The sequence below is a fragment of the Dreissena polymorpha genome, chromosome 14 (genome assembly GCF_020536995.1).
Source record: "Dreissena polymorpha isolate Duluth1 chromosome 14, UMN_Dpol_1.0, whole genome shotgun sequence".
Classification (NCBI taxonomy): domain Eukaryota; kingdom Metazoa; phylum Mollusca; class Bivalvia; order Myida; family Dreissenidae; genus Dreissena; species Dreissena polymorpha.
In genome coordinates this window covers 67,722,308-67,748,394 of record NC_068368.1, presented here as the reverse complement: position 1 = coordinate 67,748,394, position 26,087 = coordinate 67,722,308, and the positions used below count along the sequence as shown (strand labels likewise).

Sequence of the window (26,087 nt, the reverse complement as noted above, 5' to 3'; positions counted from 1 at the left end):
CCTCCCGAACCTCCGCCCTGCCCCCCCCCCCTCAAAAAAAAATAAAAAAAATTTTTTTTTTTTTTTTTTTTTTTTACATATGATAATTCATAAATCTCTTATTACATTGTAATTAGTTTAATCCTCATTGTAGACATTATATTTGAATGGTTTTATAATAAAGGGAATAATACAATTATTTATAACATATAAATTAACATGCAATAGAAGGCATTCCAGAAACACCCGCGCGCTCGAACGTGCCCTTTTCACAAAATACTGCGCGTCGAAAGTGCCTTTTTCACAAAATACTGCGCGTCGAAAGTGCCCTTTTGACAAAAAAGCCCCCCTGCCCTTTTCAAATCCTAGCTGGAACACTGCTAATTGTACAAGATCGATAGCCACAATACGGTAAAACGCGCGTTGGTAAAACATAAAATGTGTATTCTTGAGTTTATCTCGCTATAAATCCATTAATAACAACGGGAATATACTAAAACGTATATATTTTGAAAGAGGAATTAATAAGCAACAAGATAACGTATAAACCAATAAAATCGGATGAATAGTTTTTGCATAAGATTGAATTTACTACAGTAAGGGTCAAATACTCGATTCATCTCCTAACAATATACACTCCGTGATACAACTGGTAGTTTTAACACACACATATAGGTTTCATTTAATTAAAGAGTACAGAAAGCTAAAAAGTGATGTGGTTTGTTGTACAACAACAATTGGTTATGTGTAACCTATTCAAAAAATTATTTCGTTCAAGATAATTCAATGTAATTCTATAAACGACAAACACACTTCGTGTGTTGTGTACGTTTATTTTTAAAAATGTACATAAGTGGTTTAAAAGCACAATTTTTACACATTTAAGAGGTTATCGCACACATTTATGTCTAATTAATGATAATTTTATGCATTAGCAAAGATTTAACGAGAAAAACTGAAGTTTAAAGTGAACTCAATTTGCTATAGGAAAACGACGGTAGCCGTTTAGACGTAAGCGGGGTAGCTTACGTCTAATTATTTGGACTAATTTATAATCAGTGTTTCAAGTGGCAATATAAACAACCACTTTTTCATAGTTAAATTTATGAATGCGTTCTTCATATGGCTCGTATGTAAAGTGGATAATTGTAATTTCTTTTTTCTACCACGGCGAGGTCGCGTCGCGAAAATAGGTTGCGGAAGACTATCAGCATAATTGATACAGTCACACATAAACTATATCTTCCATTGAAACAAACTGATATTTATCTATAGGAATATTTATCATTTGTACAGTGAACAATTCGAACAAAGATATGCCCCTTGTTGTAAATTGTAAAGCAAATTCCTCCCACGACCTACCTCGCTGACAAAAATGTCTGAAAGGCCGACACGTGCGTTTTAATCGGTAACCAAAGTGAATTAACGGCTAGCATGAAATAGGCTACAAACCACCATCCAATTTTAATAGAAATGTGAAATTCAACAAAAATTATTGTGAGAGAAATTCTTAATATACCCGCCAGTCTTTTAGCAATGGAACAATTGCTGTAGCGGAGAAATGGATCTTTAAGATTTAAAGATCTTTGCGAGAACAACTCAAAACATTTTATGATATTAATGCAAAGCTTTTTAAAACTTCTACACATTCGAAAAGAGCATTCCAGAAGAATGGAAACAAAATCTTCACTCAAACATATATCATATGCAACACCAGAATGCATTTGAATATTACATACATGTTAAAACTAATATACTCAAAAGAGTGTCTATTAAATGCTTATAACCCTATTCATTTAACATGCTTAGTAAAGCGGAAAATAGCATGTCTATCCGTGGTATCGACCCTCTTAATGAATATGTACGAATTTTGTAAGTGATCACAAACAAAAAACACGCATGTTTTGTATGCCAATCTAACTTTAAATGTGTATTCTTGAACATAACTACGAAAACTGCATTGAATTCGCCATTGTTTTGACAAAATACTTGCTAAACTTAGCTCAATGTAGTTATCTGTATCATGTACAATATGGTTCTCAAAATACAGATTGGTTTCTTAGGCTCGATTTATCAATGTCGGCTCGGGTACTACTAACATGTACCCCGGGTACTCTTAAGTATACTTACATGTGCCCCGGGTACGGTAAATATACTTAAACGTACCCGCGAATTTTAACGCTAAATCGATCGTTGTCGTCTATTTGTTTAAATTAAATATGTTTATATTTATGCCAATTCTCTGTTATATGGCCTCTATATTATCGAAACTCATACTCAAAAAGCAATTTCTTGCGGGTTTTTTTAATTATAAGTTTGTTTCGTAATTACGGTTATCGGAAGCGCGTTTTACGACATCGAATTTAGGGCGGGAATTAAACTCGGGTACAGTCTAATATCGGCCGGGTACGTTTTAGTGTATTTACCATACCCGGGGTACATTTAAGTATACTTACATGTACACGGGGTACATGTAACCCAGCAAACACCCGACGTTAAATAGACGTCGAATATTGGTTGAATTTCGGTCGCGACGTCGGCAACCAAAATACAACGTTGATTCAACGTTAGAATGGTCGACGTATAAACAACGTCGGGGAAAGACGTCTATACGACGTTGTATTTTGGTCATAAAATAACTAGGACGTATAAAAATCACACAATACAAACATGTACATTAAAACTGTTTTCATAAAGAATTTGATTCTTTTTTTTTTACAAAATACGCTTATAAGTTGATTTGCATTTTTGACCCGTTTGTGTATCTTCGAATGTTTGCAAGCGCGATTCTCTTGTTATCTAAACCAGCAGATCTCCCGCGTGCGCTCCACTCGATTCCTTTGTTCACTGACCTACTGGCTAATTGGATTTTAAAACTTTGCTGTTATTGAATGTAAACCTGTGCTTGTTGTTCAATAATAAGAGAAGTTGGAAAGTACAATTGACGATAAACAAGCGTTTGCGAGGTAGGTTTTGATTGTTATTTCAAGTTGTACTATTACAATTGATATCATTATGCACTTGCTTTAAATTCAAATTCGAATTATGGGGAAACTCGTATCATGGAGACTTTGTACCACTTTTGAAAATACTAACGTTCACTTAAAGTCATTTTTTGGTAGCAATTTGTTGTTGAAAACCTTCTTGAAAACACATGTAATTACGTGAAAAATGAATATGTACACTTCAACACCGTTATTTCGAACACCGATAATCCGAATTCACCGTTAATTAAAAAATTATAATTTCAAAAAATTTCTTAACTTCAATTATTATTTATATTAAATTCTAAAATTGAAATATATACTTATGTAAAATGTAGTTTAAAAAATTGTCTGTTGGTCATGACATGATTAAACATTGATCTTGTAGGTCAAATTTAGTTATGAATCGATACAGTCATAAAATACGTTATCAAATTTAAAGATGTTGTAACGCTTGATTATTTTACCATGTATGATAGAAAATTTGGTTTCATATATGTGTATGTTCAAGGTGACGCATCTGTGTGTTTTTTTGGTGTTATTCATGCGGTACATGTACGTCTTGTCATTTTTTTCCGTTTTATTCAAAAAAGAACAGTTGGTCATTCTGATATTTTTTGTATTTCCAGGACAACTGAGAAGACACCCGAACAGATCCGGATTCAAGACAAAAAAGAACAACAGTGCGATGATATGTATTTATATAAATGAATGCATTCAATAAACTTGTATAGAATAAAGATGTGTTGGTTTTCAACCTCAATATGAAAATTAGTTTTAGGTTGGTGTTAGGTTAAATGATAACGTTATTCCACAACGTTTCGGGAACGTTAAGCGAACCATACATTTAATAATATCGTTGCAAAGTGGTTGAATTTTGGCTGCAAGAGGTTGTAGAATGGTTGGATTTGGGATGAAAAATGGTTGAATTTTGGTTGTAACATGACGTTGAATTAACCTCATAAAATGACGTCTAAAAAACTTTCATTTATAACCAAAATTCAACGGTCATTCAACGTCATGGTACAACGTCTTTTCAACGTCTATTCAACGTCATATGTTTGCTGGGGAGTAGTACCCGAGCCGACAATGACCAATCGAGCGTTGCTTAGGTTTGTTACTATGCGCATGTGCTTTTTCTAAAAAATAGTATCTTAATGGAACAACAAAACGCTTGCTCGTGTTTTTTTTTAAGTATGTTTACATTTTATTCAAATATAAGCGGCCAATAAAACATTTGATAAAGCTACTATTAAATGTAAAACAAACTAACACACTTATGTTGCGAAAATTAAAAATCATATCATCACCCTGGAATAAACATGACCTACTTTCCAATGAACACCGGAAATCATGAGAATGATCGTCGTAATAGTCATGGATATCCATCAAATAAATTACAACTTCTAAAAATTAAAAAAATCTTATATTTCCAGAACTTCTTGGTTTTTTTCGTTAAAGGCACGATGCTATGAGGAGGGCCGATTCTATGAGAATAAGGGATACTATTAAACATGACAACAATCGACAGAACCAACTGTATTGGTCCCTTACTAAAGGTTCCAAACTCAGATCTTTCCGCAAATATACACATCATACCAAATATTTGATTTGTTTAAACGTAAAGGTGTGGCATTTCTGTTCGGTATGTTATGCTGATGCCCAGCCCACAAAACACGCACATGCATCTTGATGGGGAACCGGCGACTCATCAGAAGTGAGCTTACTGAGAGCACGTTTGGTAAACATGAGTTGATGTGTTTGCCTGAGGTGAGTATTTCCATTAGGAATTGTGACGGTATATGTTAGCCTGTGACTCTGTGATTATACGTGTTTCTCTGGAGGTGTATTCCCAGAAGATTTTGTGCCATTCCGCGACGTGTACCCGATGAGTGTACCCGAAGAGTGTAGCCGACGAGCCGACGCGTTTGCCTCGAGAACGTCGAGGGCGACGAGTGCCATCCTGACGAGCATTCCAGTCGATGTAAATACGAACATCTTAGTTAGTTTTATTGATAGTACTTAGCTTCAGTAGTTGTAGAGGAAACCCTCGAAGAGCTAACCGCGATAAACACCACAGGCCTGTACCGATTCTATAAAACACCATATTTGGACAGACGTAACAATAATGATTCAAAGCAAATTTATTGCGGACATCATTACTGTTAAATCACTTTTGTTACTTAATCATCTCATGACCGTATAATCGTCTAAGCAAAATCTTTTTCGAAATGTAAATGCAAAAACATTATTTTTACAATGTATGAGTCATTTAACCCATATACTAAAAATATAGAAAACATTGTCACACATTCATACACACATGAATCATTTGCGCAAAATTTTAATTCTATTAAGAAAACACAGCCGTATGAAATTCCAAAACTCTACTCAATATAACATATTTGAACGAACTGAACACAGGCCACTTTCATCTTCTCTTTTATAACACAGCATTCTGAAACCGCCCTTTTCGGTTTATGATGTTGACATTCATTTGGTTAAACTGTGAATAAGTCGTTTTAGTCAATAAACTGACATTTACTCGTATATACATATGTAAATGTAATGAGCTTGAAGTGTTATCCCATGTAGTGTAGACAAATATCATTTTATTTTAAATTAATGACACTTGTGGGTGTGGTTCAGAATATATTACATTATCCTGCAAATGGGTACAATATGTTCAACTGATCATATACTTTAAAATTATATTATGCTAGTGTGTTCTGTAGTATTATCATACAATAATCTCTATTCTTATCAATCAATAAAACAATAAATAAGTTCAATCACCTCTATACTGACTGTTATAGTTTGCACGGTATTCAAAATATGAAAAAGACGATGTAAATTGTCATCAACCTAACGTTATGAACTTAACGATTTTTCTTAATACTATCCTTTTAATTATATATTTTTTAATTGTTCCTCGCAGGGTAAACTTATTTGTTAGTGGATCAGTTGTTTGGTCGTAGCACACTTGTGCGATCAATAATGTACTACAGGCACGACCCCCCCTCTCAACCATAACCTCATTGAGGTGCCGTGAAAAAGTTGCTTCACACGGGAAAAAAATACTCAGTTTTTTTTCTGGAACTAGGCATCTCGTGTACCTCGAACTATCCACCGCAATCCCACAAGTTTGTCCCCTAAGGTGATGGTCATAAAGAAGAAAATATCTTCTACATGCACCAGACTAGCGGTAATCAGAAATGTAATGCTCCTTTATCTAGATTTTAATGTAATAGAAACTGTTTGAATGTATTCATTAATAATCATTCTATATATTGTTTAAAGTTTATCACGAAACAGAAAAAGCAATATATAATAGATGTATTTTTTTCATATACCATCATTACGCAGGGAATAGATCAGGTATGCTAGGAACCAGTCAAATCTATGCTTTTAAGTACCCGCACATGAAATCACCATTATTTTAGTTGAATAGCGTTGGGTTAAATTAAACGCATGCAGACGAATTCATTATTGGTGCAAATAATGTGCCAGATCTGTTGATTTATATTTGTTGTAATTTGCAAATTATACTGTAATTTTATCATTAGTAACTATAATTGTGTGAATTTATAATAAATTATTTGAATTTGCTATTGTAACAACTTACTTAACATATGCTAATAGCATGCTGAGTTACCAAAGATCGAAAGTAGACTCGTCCCATATTGACAGTCCTAATTGAAAGTGGGCAGTGATTGACAACCAAGTAAACAACATGGATTCTTTTGATTTTTTGCCTGAAAGTTTTTATAATGAGATGATATGTTTATTTGACTGATTTATGGCTATTTATAAATGGTTTAATCGTTAAGTGTTCACAGCCGCAGTTTACAAAGCCACATGAAATAAAGTTTATAAACTTAAGTTTAACAAATCAGAGTCCGACGGTTAACCTAGTTCATAGATATGTCAGTAGGTAAAACCTAACACAAAAGCAAAATAAAAACATTGAAATCTAGAGAGATGGGATCAGGACCAAGTAAGGAGAAGACGCCGCTTCAAAATGTTCCGCCGAGAAAGCCTGATAATGTGTCGAAAGGAAATAAACAGTTTAAAACAGAAGAGGTAACTTCAGTTCAGAATAATAACAAAACAAATATTAATTCCAAGATAGATGTGGTGGAAAGTAAGAACAATAAATCTGAAACTATTAAATCCAATACAAACAACACAATTAAGGTTGGGAATGGGAAGTCAGAAGAATCACAGGTTCGAAAATCAGAGCCTATCACATCAAAAGACTCTAAAAAATCTTTGACTAAAAAGGATTTAGGAAAGTTTGAGAGTGATTCAGAATCAGAGGCTGAGGATATTGATGCTGTTTTGGCAGCAACAAAGAACCAGTATAATCAGCGTGTGCAGCAACGAACAATTCAACCCAACGACGACGGACATTATCCGGAAACGTACGCACAGCGATTACAACGGGAGCAGTACAAACATCAGCCTGAGGGACTTCTTAGACAGAAGACTATTTATAGGAATCCTCAAGAATGGGAAATTGAAGAGGTTTGTAAGTCAGAGTGTTTGTTTTATTTCAACTACTTTAAACTAAAAGGCTAATACAATCAATTAACACAAACCTGATGAAATATATAGATATTTCAGACATTGAAAGTTTGTTTCATTAATACGTAGATCCAATTCACAACACTCAACAGCTTGAAATAAATTATAACATAGCTAGACATTAATGGTAGTCCCTAGTATCACTAATAATAATTTATTATTTGGAGTGAATTTGAATGTCTATTCTGAGGTAATATAAGCATAACTCTAGAAGCATTTTATACTATATTAAGTATCACCTTGAATGATATAATAGGGATGGAATACCATTTCTGTAACCTCTTGATTTATTTATATTCAATTAGTGCAGTCATCTGTTTTTGCCAGCTTAACAGATTAATATGGCTAGCCAATTATCGATTTAATTGAAAAGCTACACGAAGGTTTAGTTGCCATTTATGAATTTTTTATTTTATAGATTGTAAAATTTCATACAATGTAACAATTTAATATATATACTGTAACTGAAATATCTCATTCTAAACAGATTATGTCCAAAATACAAAACAATTGAATTATATATATATTCGACAACAATGTAAAAGTATTGTCTCATCAGTTTAAACTAGAGTGGTTACCTGGTTTTCTATTTGTTTTTATAATTAATTTTACTACCATAACATACAAAGTGTTTTCATTTGCATATCATGATTTGTAATACTAATAACTTTTTGACATACTTTACCCATTTATCCCTAGTGGACTCTCCCATGGATCCTTCTAAATTGGATCAATTTATTTCCAAAATTAGGGATGTCTAGTATATTTATTTCTATATTTAGAATATTTTTTAAAGAAATTCCTTTAAGCAAACAGCGCAGACCCTGATGAGGCGCCGCATCATGCAGCGTCTCATCTGGGTCTACTCTGTTTGCCAAGGCCTTTTTTCTAGACGCTAGGCATAAATGGGTTAAAACGTTTTCGTAGTGATCCTTTATATATGATTGATTGCTCTGTCATATTCCATTACATTTCATGGCTTCCATCAGATATTAGATCTGAACAAGGTAAGACTGGTCTAATAATATTATGTAAGACACACTTTATAATCAAGGATCCTGGATCAGGGGTCAGGTTCCAGAAACTTATCAAGTTAAGTGCTAGCCTCAGTCTGACAATATTTGGTTGTGTGTGCTTTATGTCAACTTTGCACGAAATTTGCCTGGTACACACATAATTAATAAATTGATTGATATTTTTTTTCAAGCTATTCAAACCTTATTTGTTCACTATCATAGTTTCAAAAGTTATTTGCTTAACTTTTGTACTTGTAAAAGTATCAAATTTTTATTTTTAGAACAAACATCTAATTATTTAAAGTTTTTCTGAAGTTGTTTCTGGAAAAGGGCTCCAGGAAAAAAGTGTAGGGTGCAAGGCTTGATTGTTGGAGATGAATTTGTTAATGCCAGAATTGATGTGCTTACCCCTGTGAAAGATTAATAGACCATTCAAGCTCATCATGAATAGTTCCCAAACTCTAAAAAACTTCTATATAACAAAACAAAGCAATAGCATACCGCACCCTGCTAATTTTTCACCCTGGATCTTTCTTCACAGTAGAATCCCCATCATGCATCATGTTGTTGTTATATGTATATATGGGCTGCTTGTTTTTGAAGAGATGAGCTTACATTTTTTTATCATACTTTAGGATTTGTTTATAGACTGTTGACAAAATTCTGAGTACAGCATAGTAACATTTAGTTCTGTGATTCTTTCTTTGTTTATTGCAAATTGATCAGTAGATTGCAATTAATACAGTAATAAAAAAAATCATTATCAAATTATTATCATATAATTTTCTTAAACAAAAATACATTTCCAAAGACCAAAATCTTTTATGGGCTTGTAAATATCCTAGTATATTTTACCATTTGAACTTGTGTAAGATGAATCACTAGGATTTCATATATTATGATTAGAGGCATAATGACGGTATTTGACCCATAAACAAAAACAAGGCATTTCAATTTTTTACACATACACTGTAACTCCAATATAAGCGGATGATGGGGTCCATTAAGCAACATGACCTCAATATAAATGGATCTGCTTCATAAGTTCTGAGCTCATTTATTGCCTTGCATTTTTACCCTACCTTAGCAATAACTGTATCAAGAATTTCAGTGAATTTAAATTTGAAGTACTTCTCACTAGTACAATAATTATATGATACAAAGCAAGCTGTTCAATAATTGCCTCATACGCAGTCATGCCAAAAGCAATTACCCTGTTTTTGCATGGAACTAAAATCCTCTTGATTACTTATTATGCCCCCCTTCAAAGAAGAGGGGGTATATTGCTTTGCTCATGTCCGTCTGTCGGTCGGTCTGTGGGTCGGTCCGTCCACCATGTGGTTGTCAGACGATAACTCAAGAACGCTTAGGCCTAGGATCATGAAACTTCATAGGTACATTGATCATGACTCACAGATGACCCCTATTGATTTTGAGGTCACTAGGTCAAAGGTCAAGGTCACTGTGATCCGAAATAGTAAAATGGTTTCCGGATGATAACTCAAGAATGCTTATGCCTAGGATCATGAAACTTGATAGGTACATTGATCATGACTGGCAGATGACCCCTATTGATTTTCAGGTCACTAGGTCAAAGGTCAAGGTCACAGTGACCCGAAATAGTAAAATGGTTTCCTGATGATAACTCAGGAAAGCTTATGGCTAGGATCATGAAACTTCATAGGTACATTGATCATGACTCGCAGATGACCCCTATTGATTTTCAGGTCACTAGGTCAAAGGTCAAGGTCACAGTGACAAAAAACATATTTACAAAATGGCTGTCACTACAACTTAGAGCCCATATGGGGGGCATGCATGTTTTACAAACAGCCCTTGTTTAAGTTTTGTTTGTCTTTTTCATTTTCAATTGTAAATAAGTATTTATCTAGCAGCAATATATTGATTATTATATATACTAAAAGCCAATTATCGATGAGGTCTATCAGTACAATAGATTTTGTCCATACCATTTACAGCAATTAAGAACAATGTAACAACAAATCAATGCCCGATCATCTACCCTCAAACAAGCAGCTTAAACCAGGATTAACAAATTATGTAAAGTTAACCCTCTCCCACAAAGTAAGAAGCAAAGTGGAAATGGCTTTGTGCAAACAGCATAAAACCAGAACAGCCTGTGAGTAACTGGCAGCATGTTCAGGTTTTATGCTGTTTGCTGCTCATCAGTATCTAAGGGTTGGATTAATCAAGCCTTAAAAACTTGAATCTAGTAAGAAAGGTTTTCAATTAAATTGACGTCCTAAGGGACTACACATGCGTACAAATACGCATCTAAGTGGTAAAGGGTTAAACGAGAGGCATTGAACCGCTTTAAAGGCCTTCAAAAAACGGTTTGATTTCACTTACATTTTAACTAATAAATAAATGAGGAAGGTCATATTGGCTAAACTTCTTGCTCATTAACTTGTTTTTACTCTGCTCAACCTTTTTCCTGATTTAATTAGGATGTTCAACGACAGGCATGTTCAAAATCCTGTTGCAACATAATTATCTATTGTTATATTTAACAAGTTTATTGTTCAATTTAATCTGATTTGCAAAAAGTGATAAAAAACGCAATCTGGCACATCAAAAACAGTGTAGGTTTGGAATCAAAAATAAAGTTTGGTTGGGTAAGTGGATAAAAATCAACTTTTTGAAGGCCAGATACCTGTATATGTTGTATAAGTATTTTCAAAACTTTGGATGATTTATCCATTTTCATCTCTAAATATTGAGTTACACATAAACTTGAGTTTCTTGCAGGCTAAAAATGCAATGTTTTTAAATTATCTGTACTCTCAATTATTCGTAACAATCGAAGCCATAGCTATTTTGGTTTGGTTATAACCTTTACATTCATGTTGTCCTTTGTTGTTGTTGATGAAGTTGTTGTAATTCACGGTAACTGTTGCTAATCTGCATGCTTTATTTGATGTTGTCAGTTATCATTTGATGTTGTCATTGATTATTTGATGTTGTCTGTCATTGACTATTTGATGTTGTTATTGATCATTGGATGTTGTCATTGACTATTTGATGTTATTGACCATTTGATTTGTCATTGGTTATTTGATGTTGTTATTGATCATTTCAATTTATGATTCGCTTGCTTGCTTAGTAATTCACATAGCTCATGCATTTTTAATTTTGTTATTGCTTTTTGGAGTAATGGTGTTGAAGTATTACACTTGATCAGTGCAGTGCTGTAGCTACATGTTGGCTCCTTAGGCCGGAAACTGAAAAATATAAATGAGCATTGCTCTGGGAAAATAGGGCTTAATGCATGTGCAAGTGTTATCAGATTAGCTAAGCAGTCTTCATAGGCTAATCAGTGATGATTTTTAGCTCTACTGGCCGAAGGCCTGAAGAGCTTATATCAATGAGGACTTGAACCCTATTGAATATGAGCAGTATCGGAGAAATAAGTACACAATAATCTCCCCTTGAATTTGAGAAAATTCTTCTTGTTTGCGCGATTAAATACACAGTTTCCATCTTATTTTTTCCAAACTTGCACATTGTTTGTAGCAGTAGAGCGATTCAGGCCCTCATATGCCTCTTGTTTTCCACTTTTATGGTATTTTTTGTTTTATTTCACAGCAATAATTCAGTTAAGCTGGAAAGTGTCACACACATGCATTTAGCCCAGTTTGCCAAGAACGAGACTCAAACATTACAAAAAAGCAATACATAATACATATCAAAGGCTCTAGTAGGTAAAGGTTCATTGAGATAAACCCCGGTGTGTTTCCATAAATGGTTTATTTGTTTGCCCCGAAGAAGAGGACACATTACAGTTTCACCACCTGTCTGTCTGTGCAAAGTTTCGCACTGTCTGAGCCATAACTAAGCCATATATTGATGGATTTTGAAATAATTGCCATTAATTTTAAACATCATAAGACTATGTGTTGTGTGTTTCACTACTCTCCCTACCTCACACTTAAAGGTCACATTAGAGTTGAAGGTTTGTCCAGACTGTAACAGTGACTGTGTCATTCATCCAAAAAAGGAGACTGAATGTCGCGTGTGACATCCTTCTCCTTACCTCAATGATCAAGGTCGCTCTTAGAGGTCAAAAATGAAATTTTGAAAGAAACAGATTGTTTGTGCTTTGATTAGAGTTATACGATAAGGGGCATACAGGCTCAATGGATGCACATTTTATTTACCGAATATGTCCTTATTGACGCGCACTGCGCATGTTTTTTCAAGACCACCGCCCGTCAAATTTAACCACTATTACCTATTCCTCACATTTGAACAGTGTAACATTTTCATAACCTGCCGCTCACAACATTGTTTAATCCAATCGTATCTGCTGCAGACCCGCTTCATTGCGATGTCAAATTTAACGCAAATCAGCCGTGGATTCCATACTATTTTTCATCGACTTAAATATTTCCCCATCAAGAGACGCTCACCATTTAATCCAGTTTGACCCTGTTTTTTGCACAATGGATGTGTCTAGTTGATAAGTATTTATAGTGTGACAAACAATACACCAGAACGCTCAATACCATACAGTTAGCGTCATCGGCGTAAAGCGCACGTGCCACCCATAACAATATCCTTTCACTGCTGCCTAGCACCCGAGTTAAATGCAGTCCTGGAGGAATATACATCGACAAAATATATAATCAATAATGAACAATGTAAATGGTGCTTAACAGAAACAGTGTAACGTTCCGTTTTATTTTAAGAAATGAAATGCATAATTATTATTGTTGGCATGTAACCTATGTAGTATACTCGCACAGTAGCATATTTACAGTGTCACTGTGTTGCAAAGAAAATGGCCGCAAAAACGATGTTTTCAGATGTTATGTGCCACTCTTTAATAGATAAGGGGCTACATAAATATAATCTTGTGGTTCCGATAAATTCTGATGAACCCCAGATAAGACGGCCACCGCGTCTATAAGGGCATGAGCATCAATAAGGACATATACGGTAAATAGTGTCTGTTAAACAATGTACATTACTATATGAGTTCAAGTTCTCACAAAGTATGTAGGTTAGCTCATTGTCAAAGTATATTCATGTACCTAAACACCTGTCTTTCTATATTGACATGATGACATGGCATAAAAGCCAACTTGATAACCGTCTAAATTCCACGCGGCTTTTGTTTCATTCCAGCCCAGCAAATTGCTTCCTTTATAATGCATGTATCTGTCTTGAAATGCTTGGAGTCATAATTAATACCAGTACCTGAGTATGTACTTGCATGCCAACTCATTGAATTGGGGTTTCAATCTGATGGCATAAAACTATATTCTATTCTTAGTGCAAGTCAATTTTGTTTAAACCTTTTAAACTAAGTGCATGTTAAGTGCAAAAACAACATACATCTACAAAAGGATACAAAGATGTCACCTCCTTTTACTTGCCAATACGCAAACATTATATTTGTTTTCTGAAAAAATGTGTTGATATTAAAACAAAAGCTCATTGAGACATAATAGGACACATAAAGTTATTTTACCCAACAAGATGAGTGTTTGTATTGAAATAAAACAAGTCCCCAAACAACCTCCCCTCATCACAGTCCTGATGGTATATATCACGAACGTATTTGGGCCGTGCTATGTGAAAAAAGGGTTTGACATATGTGGGTAAAGTGTCATCCCAGATTATCCTGCCCAGAGCGCACAAAAATAGACAAAGATACTGAACCTGACCTGTATCTTTGTAAGCTGTCAGTATTGAGTTTTCCATTTTTGTCTCATTGATCTATTTGTAGTACTTTAAATTTGAACTGCAAATGACATGAATCAATTGTTTCTGTTTTATATAAATGGAATTCATTATTGATCTAATGTTTTACCAAATACAACAGTCAAATGATTACAGATCGAAAAACGCTCAGACTATTTCCGTTTTTAACAGTGATTTGTTCAATACAGTGATATATTTGAACAAGAATACAGCTTACATACCGTATTGAACAACCCAACAGGCAAGTCCGATAAAAGTATTCAAGCTGTATATGAGACAAAATATAAACCAGTATTGAACACCATGCTGTTTAATTAAATATAAAAAAAGTATATTTCTTACAACCATTTAGTTTTTTGCATTATTCATGTTAAATATAGATTGCAATGTCCTGAGTTTGCAAATAGCACGATTATTCACATCATTTAAAGATGTGGTATGATGTGTTTTGTAAATATTATGTTCCTTGAGAAATGTTAATTTGTATCTTGTGATTTTTAGAATTGTTAAATGTTGAATATACTTTACTTTATGTCTAAACTTCAATTTTGCTAACAAGAGACTTTTTTTAAAGAAAAATATCATAAAGCGGAAGTTGTTGTCCCTTATTAGTCTGTGCAGACTGCACAGGCTTATCTGGGATGACACTTTATGCTCATGCAATAAACCCCCTTTTTACAGACCACAGGTCATATATTTTATAAGTATTTAATAGATCAGATTATGACATTGTACATTCCAAATATTTTCCTTATGGATACATTTAAAGTTGACTAATAGGAATTACAGAAATGTTTGGTTAAACTAGGACCATCCAATATGGAATTTATTGAACCCATGTTCCTCCAATATAATACAATATTTAACGATCACATGGTACAAATGACAACAGCTAAATTACATAAATATAAATAGGTATATAATATACAGTATATAATAATATGTTTATATTTACAGTTGCGTATCCTTATTATTGATGACTAATGAGTATTTATATTATAATTGCAATCAAAAGCTGATATAATGTTTTAACTATTCATGATGATCTGTCCATTTATTTACAGTATGTGGTTTTTGTCCCCTACCGGTGAAACCATAGGGGACTTATGGTTTGCCGCTGTGTGCGTCAGTCGATCTGTCTGTCAGTCCGTCACACATTTTCTGGATCATGCGATAACTTAAAAAGTTCTTCATATTTTTTCATGAAACTTGAAACATGGACAGATGGCAGGGGTTTTCCTCGCTTCATAATGGGAAGAGGCCCTAGCCTATGAATTTTGGGAAGAAATTGCTCATTTTGGGAAGAATTCTCGCTAAAATTACTGCTTAGGGAAATGAAAAAGCTGGTGTAAACTGCATGATTTTAAAGAAATTTTCAATTAAGAAGGGGCCTTTAATAGGCCCCTGTTATGTAAGGCTGAAAACCCCTGGATGGCAATATGGAGATTATGCACGTCAATTCATTTTGTTCCTACGTCAAAAATTATGGTTGCTATGGCAACAAATGTAAAAAAATAAATAAAAAATACTGACAGTGGTGGAGTTTCACCGGTAGGGAACCGTATTGCTTGGCAATCTCTTGTTAAAAATGATTAAATAAAAAACATTTATGTGACATGACCAAAAATGTACATGGCAATGTTGTCAGTTAATTTTAAAAGACTTCTCTTAACCCTTTCCCACTCAGAAGCAAAGTCGAAATGTGCAAACAGCATAAAACCAGAACAGCCTGGGAGTAACTCGCAGTCTGTTCATGTTTGATGCTGTTTGCTGCTCGTTAGTTTCTTAGGGCTTGTAATGAAGCCTTTAAAACTTGAATCTAGTAAGAAAGTTCTTAAATTAAATTTTACTTTCTAAGGAACTACAAATGTGCCAAAATATGTATTTAAGTGGTAAAGGGTTAACTATCAACAAAACATTAAAAATTAGATTAATTAACTTGTGTGTCACAGCAGGAAAGACTTAAAACCTATGTGAGCTTATTATTGTAACTGTAAATTTGTAACTGATACTCGATGAACACACCTGAATATATTGTGCTGAACAAGTCAAGTAATAGCTGAAGCCAATACATTTTTATGGCATAATATTTCATTTCCATATTCAAAAGGTTTGATTTGTTTATTGGCAGATATTCAGGTCGATTATAAAGAAACTGTTGCGTTGTTAACAATAGGCTGTACAATTGTGGTACCTGATGTCAGACATTGTTTATAGCAGTTGATTGCATTATTTATGCCTCTTGATAATTCCTGAATTAAACAAGACTGGGTGTCAAATTAATTTTAACAATGCAAATCATATTAATTATATTATTTATATCATAATGATTCATTTTAATGTAATATTATGACATACACATAGTCCATTTTTTTCTCAATTGTCATATCATGAATAATTTCACTGACAATGGTTGAATGTGTATTTACAGTGATTAACTTTAAATTATGTGAGTTTTCTCAACTGTCATATCATGAATAATTTCACTGACAATGGTTGAATGTGTATTTACAGTGATTAACTTTAAATTATGTGAGTTTGAAAAAAGATTTGAATAGCATTTTAGCATTTTATAAATTTAACTGTCAGGAAATCGACAAGTAATTTTTACATAATTGGTGTGGCATAATTATATGAAAGTAAACTTTTCCAGACCATTCAGTCATGGATGAAATCAAAGAAATAAATAAAGAAACCTATTAAATTCTTAATATTATTACAAACTCCAAGTGGAAATGAAACTCTTATTTGTTATATAAGGAGTCCTGTTAAAGCTGTTTTCAATGTTAATGCAGGCACATAAATAATCGCCTCCACTTAGCCTGTGCAGTCTGTTTTATGGAATTTTTTTTGTGTTAAATTTCATTTAACCTTACCCTTTGAGTGCTGGAACCAGATTTTGAAGACCTTTGCAAACAGTTTGGATCCAGATGAGACGCCACAGAACGTGGCGTCTCATCAGGATCCAAACTGTTTGCTATTCTGATAGTGGTCTTAGAAAAATAATCGAAGAAAATGCTTATTTTAGAAATTCAGGAGACAACATTTTAGCAGACAAAAATTTCCCAGCATGCAAAAAGTTAAAACAAAATCCCGGGCTCTAGGTGGAAAGTGTCCCCTCAGATTGGCCTGTGTTGTATGGCTTATCTGGGACAATATTTAATGCACATGCAGTAATTTCCCAGATCACAGTTTAAATGTTCCGTGGATAGAATTGTTTTATTCTCAAACATAGCTATGAACAGGGAATTTTAAGCATGAGAAACAATCTGATTTGGCCAAGATTTCTAATTTTCTAATCATTGAATTCAAAAGTTTTATATTCTCGATCTTTAATGACTTATAGTGGTTTGATGTTACGTGCACAATGTAAAAATTTATTCAATTATCAAATTAAGTTGATCTTTTCTTTATCCTAGAATAAAGTGGAGTCATTTGATGTGTCGCGGTTCAAGCAGGCCAATGTGCTGAAGAATCCTCAACCAATGCAGGTAGGTCTGGTGGAGATCTAGGGCCCCAATAGAACTTGTTCCAAGCATAGCCTGTAACAAATCTCTGCTCTCATTATAAATTATATGAGCTGTGCTCTGTGAAAAGGGTGTGTAATGCATGCGTGTAAAGTGTCTTCCCAGATTAGCCTGTGCAGACTGCACAGTTTATTCAGGGATGAAACTTTCTGTCTAAACTGGATTTTTGCTGAGAAGAGACTTTTTTTAAACAGAAAATATCATACAAGCGGAAAGTGTTGTCTTTGATTAGCCAGTGTGGACTGCACAGGTTAATCTGGGACAACACTACTCACATGCATTAAACCCCCTTTTTACAGAGCACAGCCCATGTATAACATTCCACATGAAGTCATCATGGTCATTTATATATTATTGTTATTATATGTGATAAATAAATTAATATTTTCTATTTTTCTTAACATACCTGACTGTCGATCAAATATCAAATGACAAATTTTGTACATAATGTGCACATATTTGATTTCAGTAGAAAAAGTTAGTAGCAGATAATCCTTCCAGATCTGGAAGGTGTTTCATATTATATTTAAATTACATTTTTGTAAAATATTGGTAAAATTCTCCGGTTTGGAAAAAACGCCTGTGGGAGAATTGCAATTCTTAACAGGGAAGTCAATTTAAACCCCATGGGGGATGGCAACTTTATCGTCAATTAACTCTACTTTTCAAAAACATATTAACTCTTTTTATGCCCCCCCTTCAAAGAAGAGGGGGTATATTGTTTTGCACATGTCAGTCGGTCCGTCGGTCCGTCGGTCGGTCGTCCGTCCACCAGATGGTTTCCGGATGATAACTCAAGAACGCTTAGGCCTAGGATCATGAAACTTCATAGGTACATTGATCATGACTGGCAGATGACCCCTAGTGATTTTCAGGTCACTAGGTCAAAGGTCAAGGTCAAAGTGACTCGAAATAGTAAAATGGTTTCCGGATGATAACTCAAGAATGCGTAGGCCTAGGATCAGGAAACTTCATAGGTACATTGATCATGACTGGCAGATGACCCCTATTGATTTTCAGGTCACTAGGTCAATGATCAAGGTCACAAAGACTCGAAACAGTAAAATGGTTTCCGGATGATAACTCAAGCATGCTTACGCCTAGGATCATGAAACTTCATAGGTACATTGATAATGACTTCCAGATGACCCCTATTGATTTTCAGGTCACTAGGTCAAGGTCAAGGTCACAGTGACTCAAAATAGTAAAATGGTTTCCTGATGATAACTCAAGAATGCTTGCACCTAGGATCATGAAACTTCATAGGTACATTGATCATGACTGGCAAATGACCCTTATTAATTTTCAGGTCACTAGGTCAAAGGTCAAGATCACAGTAACTTGAAACAGTAAAATGGTTTCCTGATGATGACTCAAGAATAATTAGGCCTAGGATCATGAAACTTAATAAGTGCATTGATCATGACTGGCAGATGACCCCTATTGATTTTCATGTCACTAGGTCAAAGGTCAAGGTCACAGTGACAAAAAACGTATTCACACAATGGCTGCCACTACAACTGACAGCCCATATGGGGGGCATGCATGTTTTACAGCCCTTGTTTCAATTTTATGTTTGTACACATTGCCAGGTGCTACAAATATTCAAAATTTCATTACAATTGTTCAATTGTTCAATTAAAAAAAATAAGTTTGCAAATAATTTGGATTTGCAAACTTAATTTGGATTATTGAATATTTCCAAATCGGAGTTACCATTGTTAGGAGTTTGCTAAGGGCTTGCTTTAAAGGAATTTTAAGATAAACATACTGGTTTTTCTTTAAAAAATAAAAGAATGTTTCTTCCACTTTTTTATTGCTTGTAAGTCTTCTGGTTCAAGTTAGTGTTATATGGTAATACATATTTATGTCCCCAAAGGAGGGCATATAGTGATTGGACCATCCGTCCGTCTGTCCTTCCTTCACACTTTGCATTTAGGTTTCGCATTTAGGTTTCTCATTTAGGTTTCGCATTTAGGTTTCGAAAAATGCTCATAACTTCTATGCCCCTTCACATAGCAACTTTATATTTGGCATGCATGTGTATCTCATGGAGCTGCACATTTTGAGCGGTGAAAGGTCAAGGTCATCCTTCAAGGTCAAAGGTAAAAAACCATGTATCAAAGCGGTGCAGTAGGGGGCATTGTGTTTCTGACAAACACATCTCTTGTTTATTCATCTCTGTAATTGTGCTGTATGTATTATTTAGAGTATTATATATATTCCCATTAGCATTTCTTTTTACTTTTTATTTAGTGATATGACATTTTTGGTAAATTATAAATGCCCTGTTATTCTTATTGTATTATTTTGAAATATTTTGGTATATTATTTATTTTTTATTCAATTATATATATTTTATCGTTGCAGTCTAACACAGATGACATCTTTTCTCCACCAGGTACTTTTGTTATAATACATCTACATAAGTAATGGTACAAATATTCCATTTTGTGTCCTGAATGGTCGAAAAATAATGTTCACTGGTTGTTTGAAGTAAGGTTTGCTAAATAGAACACATAAAAAACAATGTTTTAGGTTTATTTAAAGTGACTTGTTCACAGGTTGGTAAATTGAAGTTTTTCAAATTAATTGTCATACAAAAAATTGTATAAATAATGTCTTAACAAGCAAAGTGACTCTCCTGAATAAGGAAAATGTTTGAGTAATTGGTTAATTAATGGATAATCATCATTGGAAATCAGTTAAGTATCAAAGAGTTTGTAATGCCTTTCCTTGATTAGTTTGAAAACTGTGCAGAACCAATATAGCATTTCATATTTTCATTTAAAGTATAAAGATTTTTTTTATTGCTATTACAATTAAAAGGTAGTGGCCTTTTCATGTTTTGGTAAATTGACAAAATTAAAAAAAAATGTTTAAGATTCGCAAAATTTTGTTGTAGTTATGATATTTGCGAGGAAACAGGAATACTGAACATTTACCATGCTAAATTTTTACATTATATGCATCTTTTGACGATTTTAAAAACCTGAAAATTATCAAGCGTCGCAAAGCGAAAAGATTGAATAATTTGGAGAGTTCTGTTGGTGTTGTTATATTTTGTCATACTATAAGGATTGCTTATATAAAGTATAAAATACATCACTCAGCGTATCAGCACGGATGGCCGAGTGGTCTAAGTGATAATACTTTTACTCTAAGGGTCAGTGGTTGGAGCCCAGTTTAGGGTTACTTTTTTTCTTTCTTTAATTTTATTCTTGTTTTTTACGGGATCTTTTTCAATATAATGTTTACATTTATCAATATAAAGCATTTTATGACAAACTTCAATACATGTCAAAATCTGTGAAAAGGCCCCTTTAAAGGGATCTTTTCACGGTTTGGTAAATTGACAAAATTGAAAAAAGTTGTTTCAGATTAGCAAATTTTCGGTTTAGTTATGCTATTTGTGAGGAAACAGTATTACTGAACATTTGCCATGGTCTATATATATAACCATTATATGCATCTTTTGACGATTTAAAAACCTGTTTTCCTTTTTTGAATTTTATTTTTGATTTTTTACTGGAGCTTTTAAAATTTAATGTTTACATTTATCAATATAAAGCATTTAATGACAAACTTCAAAACATGCCAAAATCTGTGAAAAGGCCCCTTTAAACCGTCATACATTTTTGTAATTTTTCAAAAGTAGGGTACAGGATCGTACACACAGACATTTGTCCCCTCTTGAGTTTCAACTGACAATTTACACCAAGGTTTTACGTTGATATTTTATCTTAAGGTTTAGGACCAAGTAATGGCTTGATTTATATAATAAATTTAATGTTTGATTTTGATTAATATTCAGTATGGGTTAGAAGTTTTCAAATTTGTGATTCAATAATGATTGGTGTATTTAATGATCAATGTTTACAAAGCTCTTGAATATACTTTCAATGTTATTTACCATTATGCCTACATTTTTATGCTAATTCTAAACCAATTTATGTTAACGGTTTGAAACACAATACCTTTAACAAAAAGGTTAATTGGTATTCTAATTGATCATTTTAATCTGTGTAAGGAGTGTTAGTTTACATTATGCAATTGGGCCTTGCTCTGTGAAAATGGGGTTTAATGCATGTGTGTAAAGTGTTGTCCTAGACTAGCCTGAGAAGTCCACATAGGCTTATCAGGGAGACACTTTAAGCCTACACAGGCTTATCAGGGAGACACTTTACGCCTAAACAAGATTTTTGTAAAGAAGAGACTTTCTTCGACCCAAAAGTACAATAAAAAGCAGAAAATGTTGTTACTGATAAGCCTGTGTGGACTGCACAGGCTAATCTGGGGCAACACTACACACATGCATTTAACCCCTTTTTCACAGAGCACGGCCCATATAATTTGACACTAATTGACTGCCCACATTAACAGTGTATTTCCTTTTGCTTACAGATGTTCCAAGTAATGGACACCCACCCAGGGAAGATTTTAGTTATAGGCTGGAGAAAAAGAAGTGAGTATATAATACATTATTTTATGTTACCAAACCTCTCCTCCCAGGAGAATCCGCTTAATGTGAAAACAAGTGTCAAAAGTAAATAATTTACTTTTCATAACACTATAAAACTCTGTTGCCGATTGAAGTCCCTTGACTTTTCATAACACTATAAAACTCTGTTACCGATTGAAGTCACTTGATATTTTTCGAATCGATTGTTTTTTATGGCCAATAAAAAACACAATGGGAGCTATTATATCGCCCAGAGGGATTCTGCTTTATCTTGTACAATTACTTACCAAACCTCTCCTCCCAGGAGAATCCGCTTAATGTGAAAACAAGTGTCAAAAGTAAATAATTTACTTTTCATAACACTATAAAACTCTGTTGCCGATTGAAGTCCCTTGACTTTTCATAACACTATAAAACTCTGTTACCGATTGAAGTCACTTGATATTTTTCGAATCGATTGTTTTTTATGGCCAATAAAAAACAATGGGAGCTATTATATCGCCCAGAGGGATTCTGCTTTATTAAACTGGTTATCAAACAAATTGTAAAAAAAGGACCCAACTCATGCCTATTAACGCAATAAAATCAACTTGTACAATTACTTACACTAACAGTTGCATGGCCTTAATGTTTTGACGGTCAGAAAGAAAGGTATTTGAGCTGTGATGATTTTAGGCAGAATTATAGCCCTGTGTGTGTTTCCTTGATATAAAATTATAGTCACCCAAAGCATGTTTTCCACTCTACTCTCAGTCCACTCTACTCTCAGTTTGAATCTTGCTAAACATTTTCAGATGAATAACTTTATGCCCCTCGGTAGGGTGGCATATAGCAGTTGCACTGTCCATCCGTCTGTCTGCCTGTCTGTCACACTTTTGCGTTTTGGTTTCGAAAAATGCTCATAACTTCTATGTCGCTTCAGATGTAACCTTCATATTTGGTATGCATGTGAATCTATACAAGGCCTTTTCATACGCACACCAATTTGGACCCTTTTGACCTTAACCTTGAACTTAGGGTCGTGTTTAGGTTTCAAAATCTGCGTTTAGGTTTCAAAAAAGCGTTTTTCGGGGGCATATGTCTTTCGATGGAGACAGCTCTTGTTCCACTAAAGTATATTATTCTCTCAACGTGTTGTGCTTTCATCTCCTCTGTAAATACTATGTGAATCTTGCACACATGGTCACAGTGGAATAATCTTAATGTGTAGACTGATGATCTTAAAGAAAGAAATTCTGGCGGAGACGAATTTGGGCAGAATTAAGGATCTTCGCCTGTTTTTTCCACTGATACATAGTCCAAAAATGTGTTTGAAAGGGCAAACTTTTACAGTAATAAAAAAATTCCATGTACATTATATAAATGTCATATTTTTTTCTGTGTCCAGGTCATTGCCACACTATGATGTAAAAGAAAGGTTTTTGGGCTGCAACAATGTTTGGCAAAGTCTTTTGTGTTACATGTAACCCAGGGCCCTCAATCCATTTTAGGGGAAGCGGGTCGCTACCCATAGCAGGGGGAATTTTCGCGGCGTTTCCCTTTTTTGGGGATTTTTTACTTACTATCTAATTATTACATTTGTACTTGTTTGCACTATATTCATTGCTTATTTCATAATTTAGTATGTTTGATAAGATTAAATTAAAAAAGAATTGAGATATAATAATCACGAGACATCTATCTATAAAAAAAAAAAAAAAATTTTTTTTTTTTTTTTTTTTAGGGGGAATTTTTCCCCCAAAAAGGGGCAAAAAGTATTCTTTTCAGGGGGGGGGGAATGCGGCCGATTTTCGGCCGTGGATTTGACAGATTGAGGGCCCTGTTACCCTTCACAAAATTATGGTCATCTTATATATAAGCATGTGTTTTATGTTTACTGATAGGGTACACATTTCTTTTAACCAAATATGGAACAATATATGCAGTTCTTGTGACTAAGATTTCAGTATACAACAGTAGTTCAATGTATAATATTAACCCATTATGCCTAGCGTCCTGAAAAAAGGACATTGCAAACAGCGTAGACCCAGATGAGACGCCGCATAATGCGGCTATGCGGCGTCTCATCAGGGTCTACACTGTTTGCTTAAACGAAACTCTGTAAGAAATATTCTAAAAATAGAAATAAATATACCAGACATCCCTAATTTTGGAAATAAATTGATCCAATTTAGAAGGATGGGAGAGTCCACTAGGCATAAATGGGTTAAAATGAGCTTTGATCTTGAAAATCAGGACATGATGCATATGAGTACATTATCGTAAGATAAGTGCAGTCCGCACATGAAAATTAGGAATGACACTTTCCGCCTTAAATTGATTTTGCTAAGAAGAGACTCTCAAAGAAATACGATGAAAGCAGAAAGTGCGGTCTGTGCTAAACCTGTTTTCTAGAGACAGGCTGACATTGTATTTTCTGTCTGTGTTCAGGTCGTTGCCACACTACGATACAACAGAAGAGGCCTTACTTGCAGAGATAGAGAAAGAGTACGACCTGTAACTCTACACACATGAACACATTTCTACATGTACAAAGGACCTACATGTTGTGTCATTTATTTATTTTTTATTTAACCTTCATCAATCAATAGTGAAGCAGCCTTGGCCCCCTCATTTTTTGAAAAAAAAAAGTGGTAAACTTTTCCAAAAAGTGAAATAAGCAAACGTTTTAAAATTGTGAAAACAAAATAATTTGTGAAAATTTTTGACGGGGACTTCTTGAAATGTTTAGTCGCAAACTTCTCAAATTTGTGAAAAACAGCCATTCCTTAACAAGAAAAAAGCGCTTCTGAGACATGAACCCCATCAAGTTAAATCACACATAAATCTGTGTCTCCTACCACATTATAATGTTTCTCCTCCTGCATCCGCCAAATAAAGCTCCACTATTTGTGCCTTATTTTCAAACATTGGCTTCTGTGTTATTAACTGAATTTATTACAGTTTATTAAGGTTTTTATTCAAAATATTTAATTTCTCCTTTAGAAAAGCTTGATTTATGGCAAACATAGGCAATTTCATTCACTCATTTCATGTTCGAGCGATCTATTTAAACAGTAAAACTATTGAACAAGATTGGTCACCAAGTACTTTGTCTATCATTTGTTTGTTGACGTTTTGAAAATTGTAAGGAAAATAGAGGATGTAAAGATGTGCCTTTTTAAATACATATTTGTTGTCTCAGGCCCTATATTGACAAATTTACTATGGTCTCATTTTCTTGAATATTATTGAGTGTGTTAACCCTTTCCCACATAAGAAGCAAAGTGAAAATGGCTTTTGCAACCAGCATAAAACCAGAACAGCCTGTGAGTAACTGGCAGTCTGTTCAGGTTTATCCTGTTTGCTGCTCATCAGTATCTAAGGGTTAGAAATGAAGCCTTGATAATAAACTTGAATATAGTAAGAAAAGTTTTTAATTAAATTTAACTTTCTAAGGGAAAACCAATGTGTTGAAATACGTATCTTATTGGTATTGAGGTTTAAAGGGATCTTTTCACGCTTTGGTAAATTGACAAAATTGAAAAAAGTTGTTTCAGATTCGCAAATTTTCGTTTTAGTTATGATATTTGTGAGGAAACAGTAATACTGAACATTTACCATGGTCTAATATACCCATTATATGCATCTTTTGACGATTTTAAAACCTAAAAATTATAAAGCGTTGCAACGCGAAACGATTGAATAATTTGGAGAGTTCTGTTTTTGTCGTTAAATTTTGTGAAACTACGAAGATTGCTTATATAAGGTATAAAATATATCAAGATTGTGTAATCGGCGGAATAGCTCAGTAGGCTAAAGCGTT

General features: G+C 34.0%; 2 protein-coding genes across 2 annotated transcripts in view; one reads left to right on the top strand and one right to left on the bottom strand.

Annotated features, from left to right (window-relative positions):
* LOC127857010 (60S acidic ribosomal protein P0-like) overlaps window positions 1-1,388 on the bottom strand; it is a 34,608-nt gene extending 33,220 nt beyond the window's left edge. The window contains exon 1 of the mRNA XM_052393264.1: window positions 1,342-1,388. The gene's annotated coding sequence lies outside the window, so the exon portion shown is untranslated. The remainder of the gene's footprint in view (window positions 1-1,341) is intronic.
* A 5,223-nt stretch (window positions 1,389-6,611) lies between these two features.
* LOC127858097 (protein kinase 4-like) lies at window positions 6,612-26,087 on the top strand. Its single transcript, XM_052394994.1, has 5 exons — window positions 6,612-7,490; window positions 17,713-17,784; window positions 20,191-20,221; window positions 22,225-22,285; window positions 24,713-26,087. The coding sequence occupies exons 1-5, from the start codon at window positions 6,945-6,947 to the stop codon at window positions 24,780-24,782; spliced, it is 780 nt and encodes a 259-aa protein (XP_052250954.1). The 5' UTR covers window positions 6,612-6,944; the 3' UTR covers window positions 24,783-26,087.

Excerpts from the sequence above, each read along its gene's own strand:
- LOC127858097 (XM_052394994.1), top strand. The coding sequence starts at position 6,945 with ATGGGATCAGGACCAAGTAAGGAGAAGACGCCGCTTCAAAATGTTCCG. Across the intron at positions 7,491-17,712 it reads AAGAATGGGAAATTGAAGAG|AATAAAGTGGAGTCATTTGA; the intron begins GTTTGTAAGTCA and ends TCTTTATCCTAG. Across the intron at positions 20,222-22,224 it reads TGACATCTTTTCTCCACCAG|ATGTTCCAAGTAATGGACAC; the intron begins GTACTTTTGTTA and ends TTTTGCTTACAG.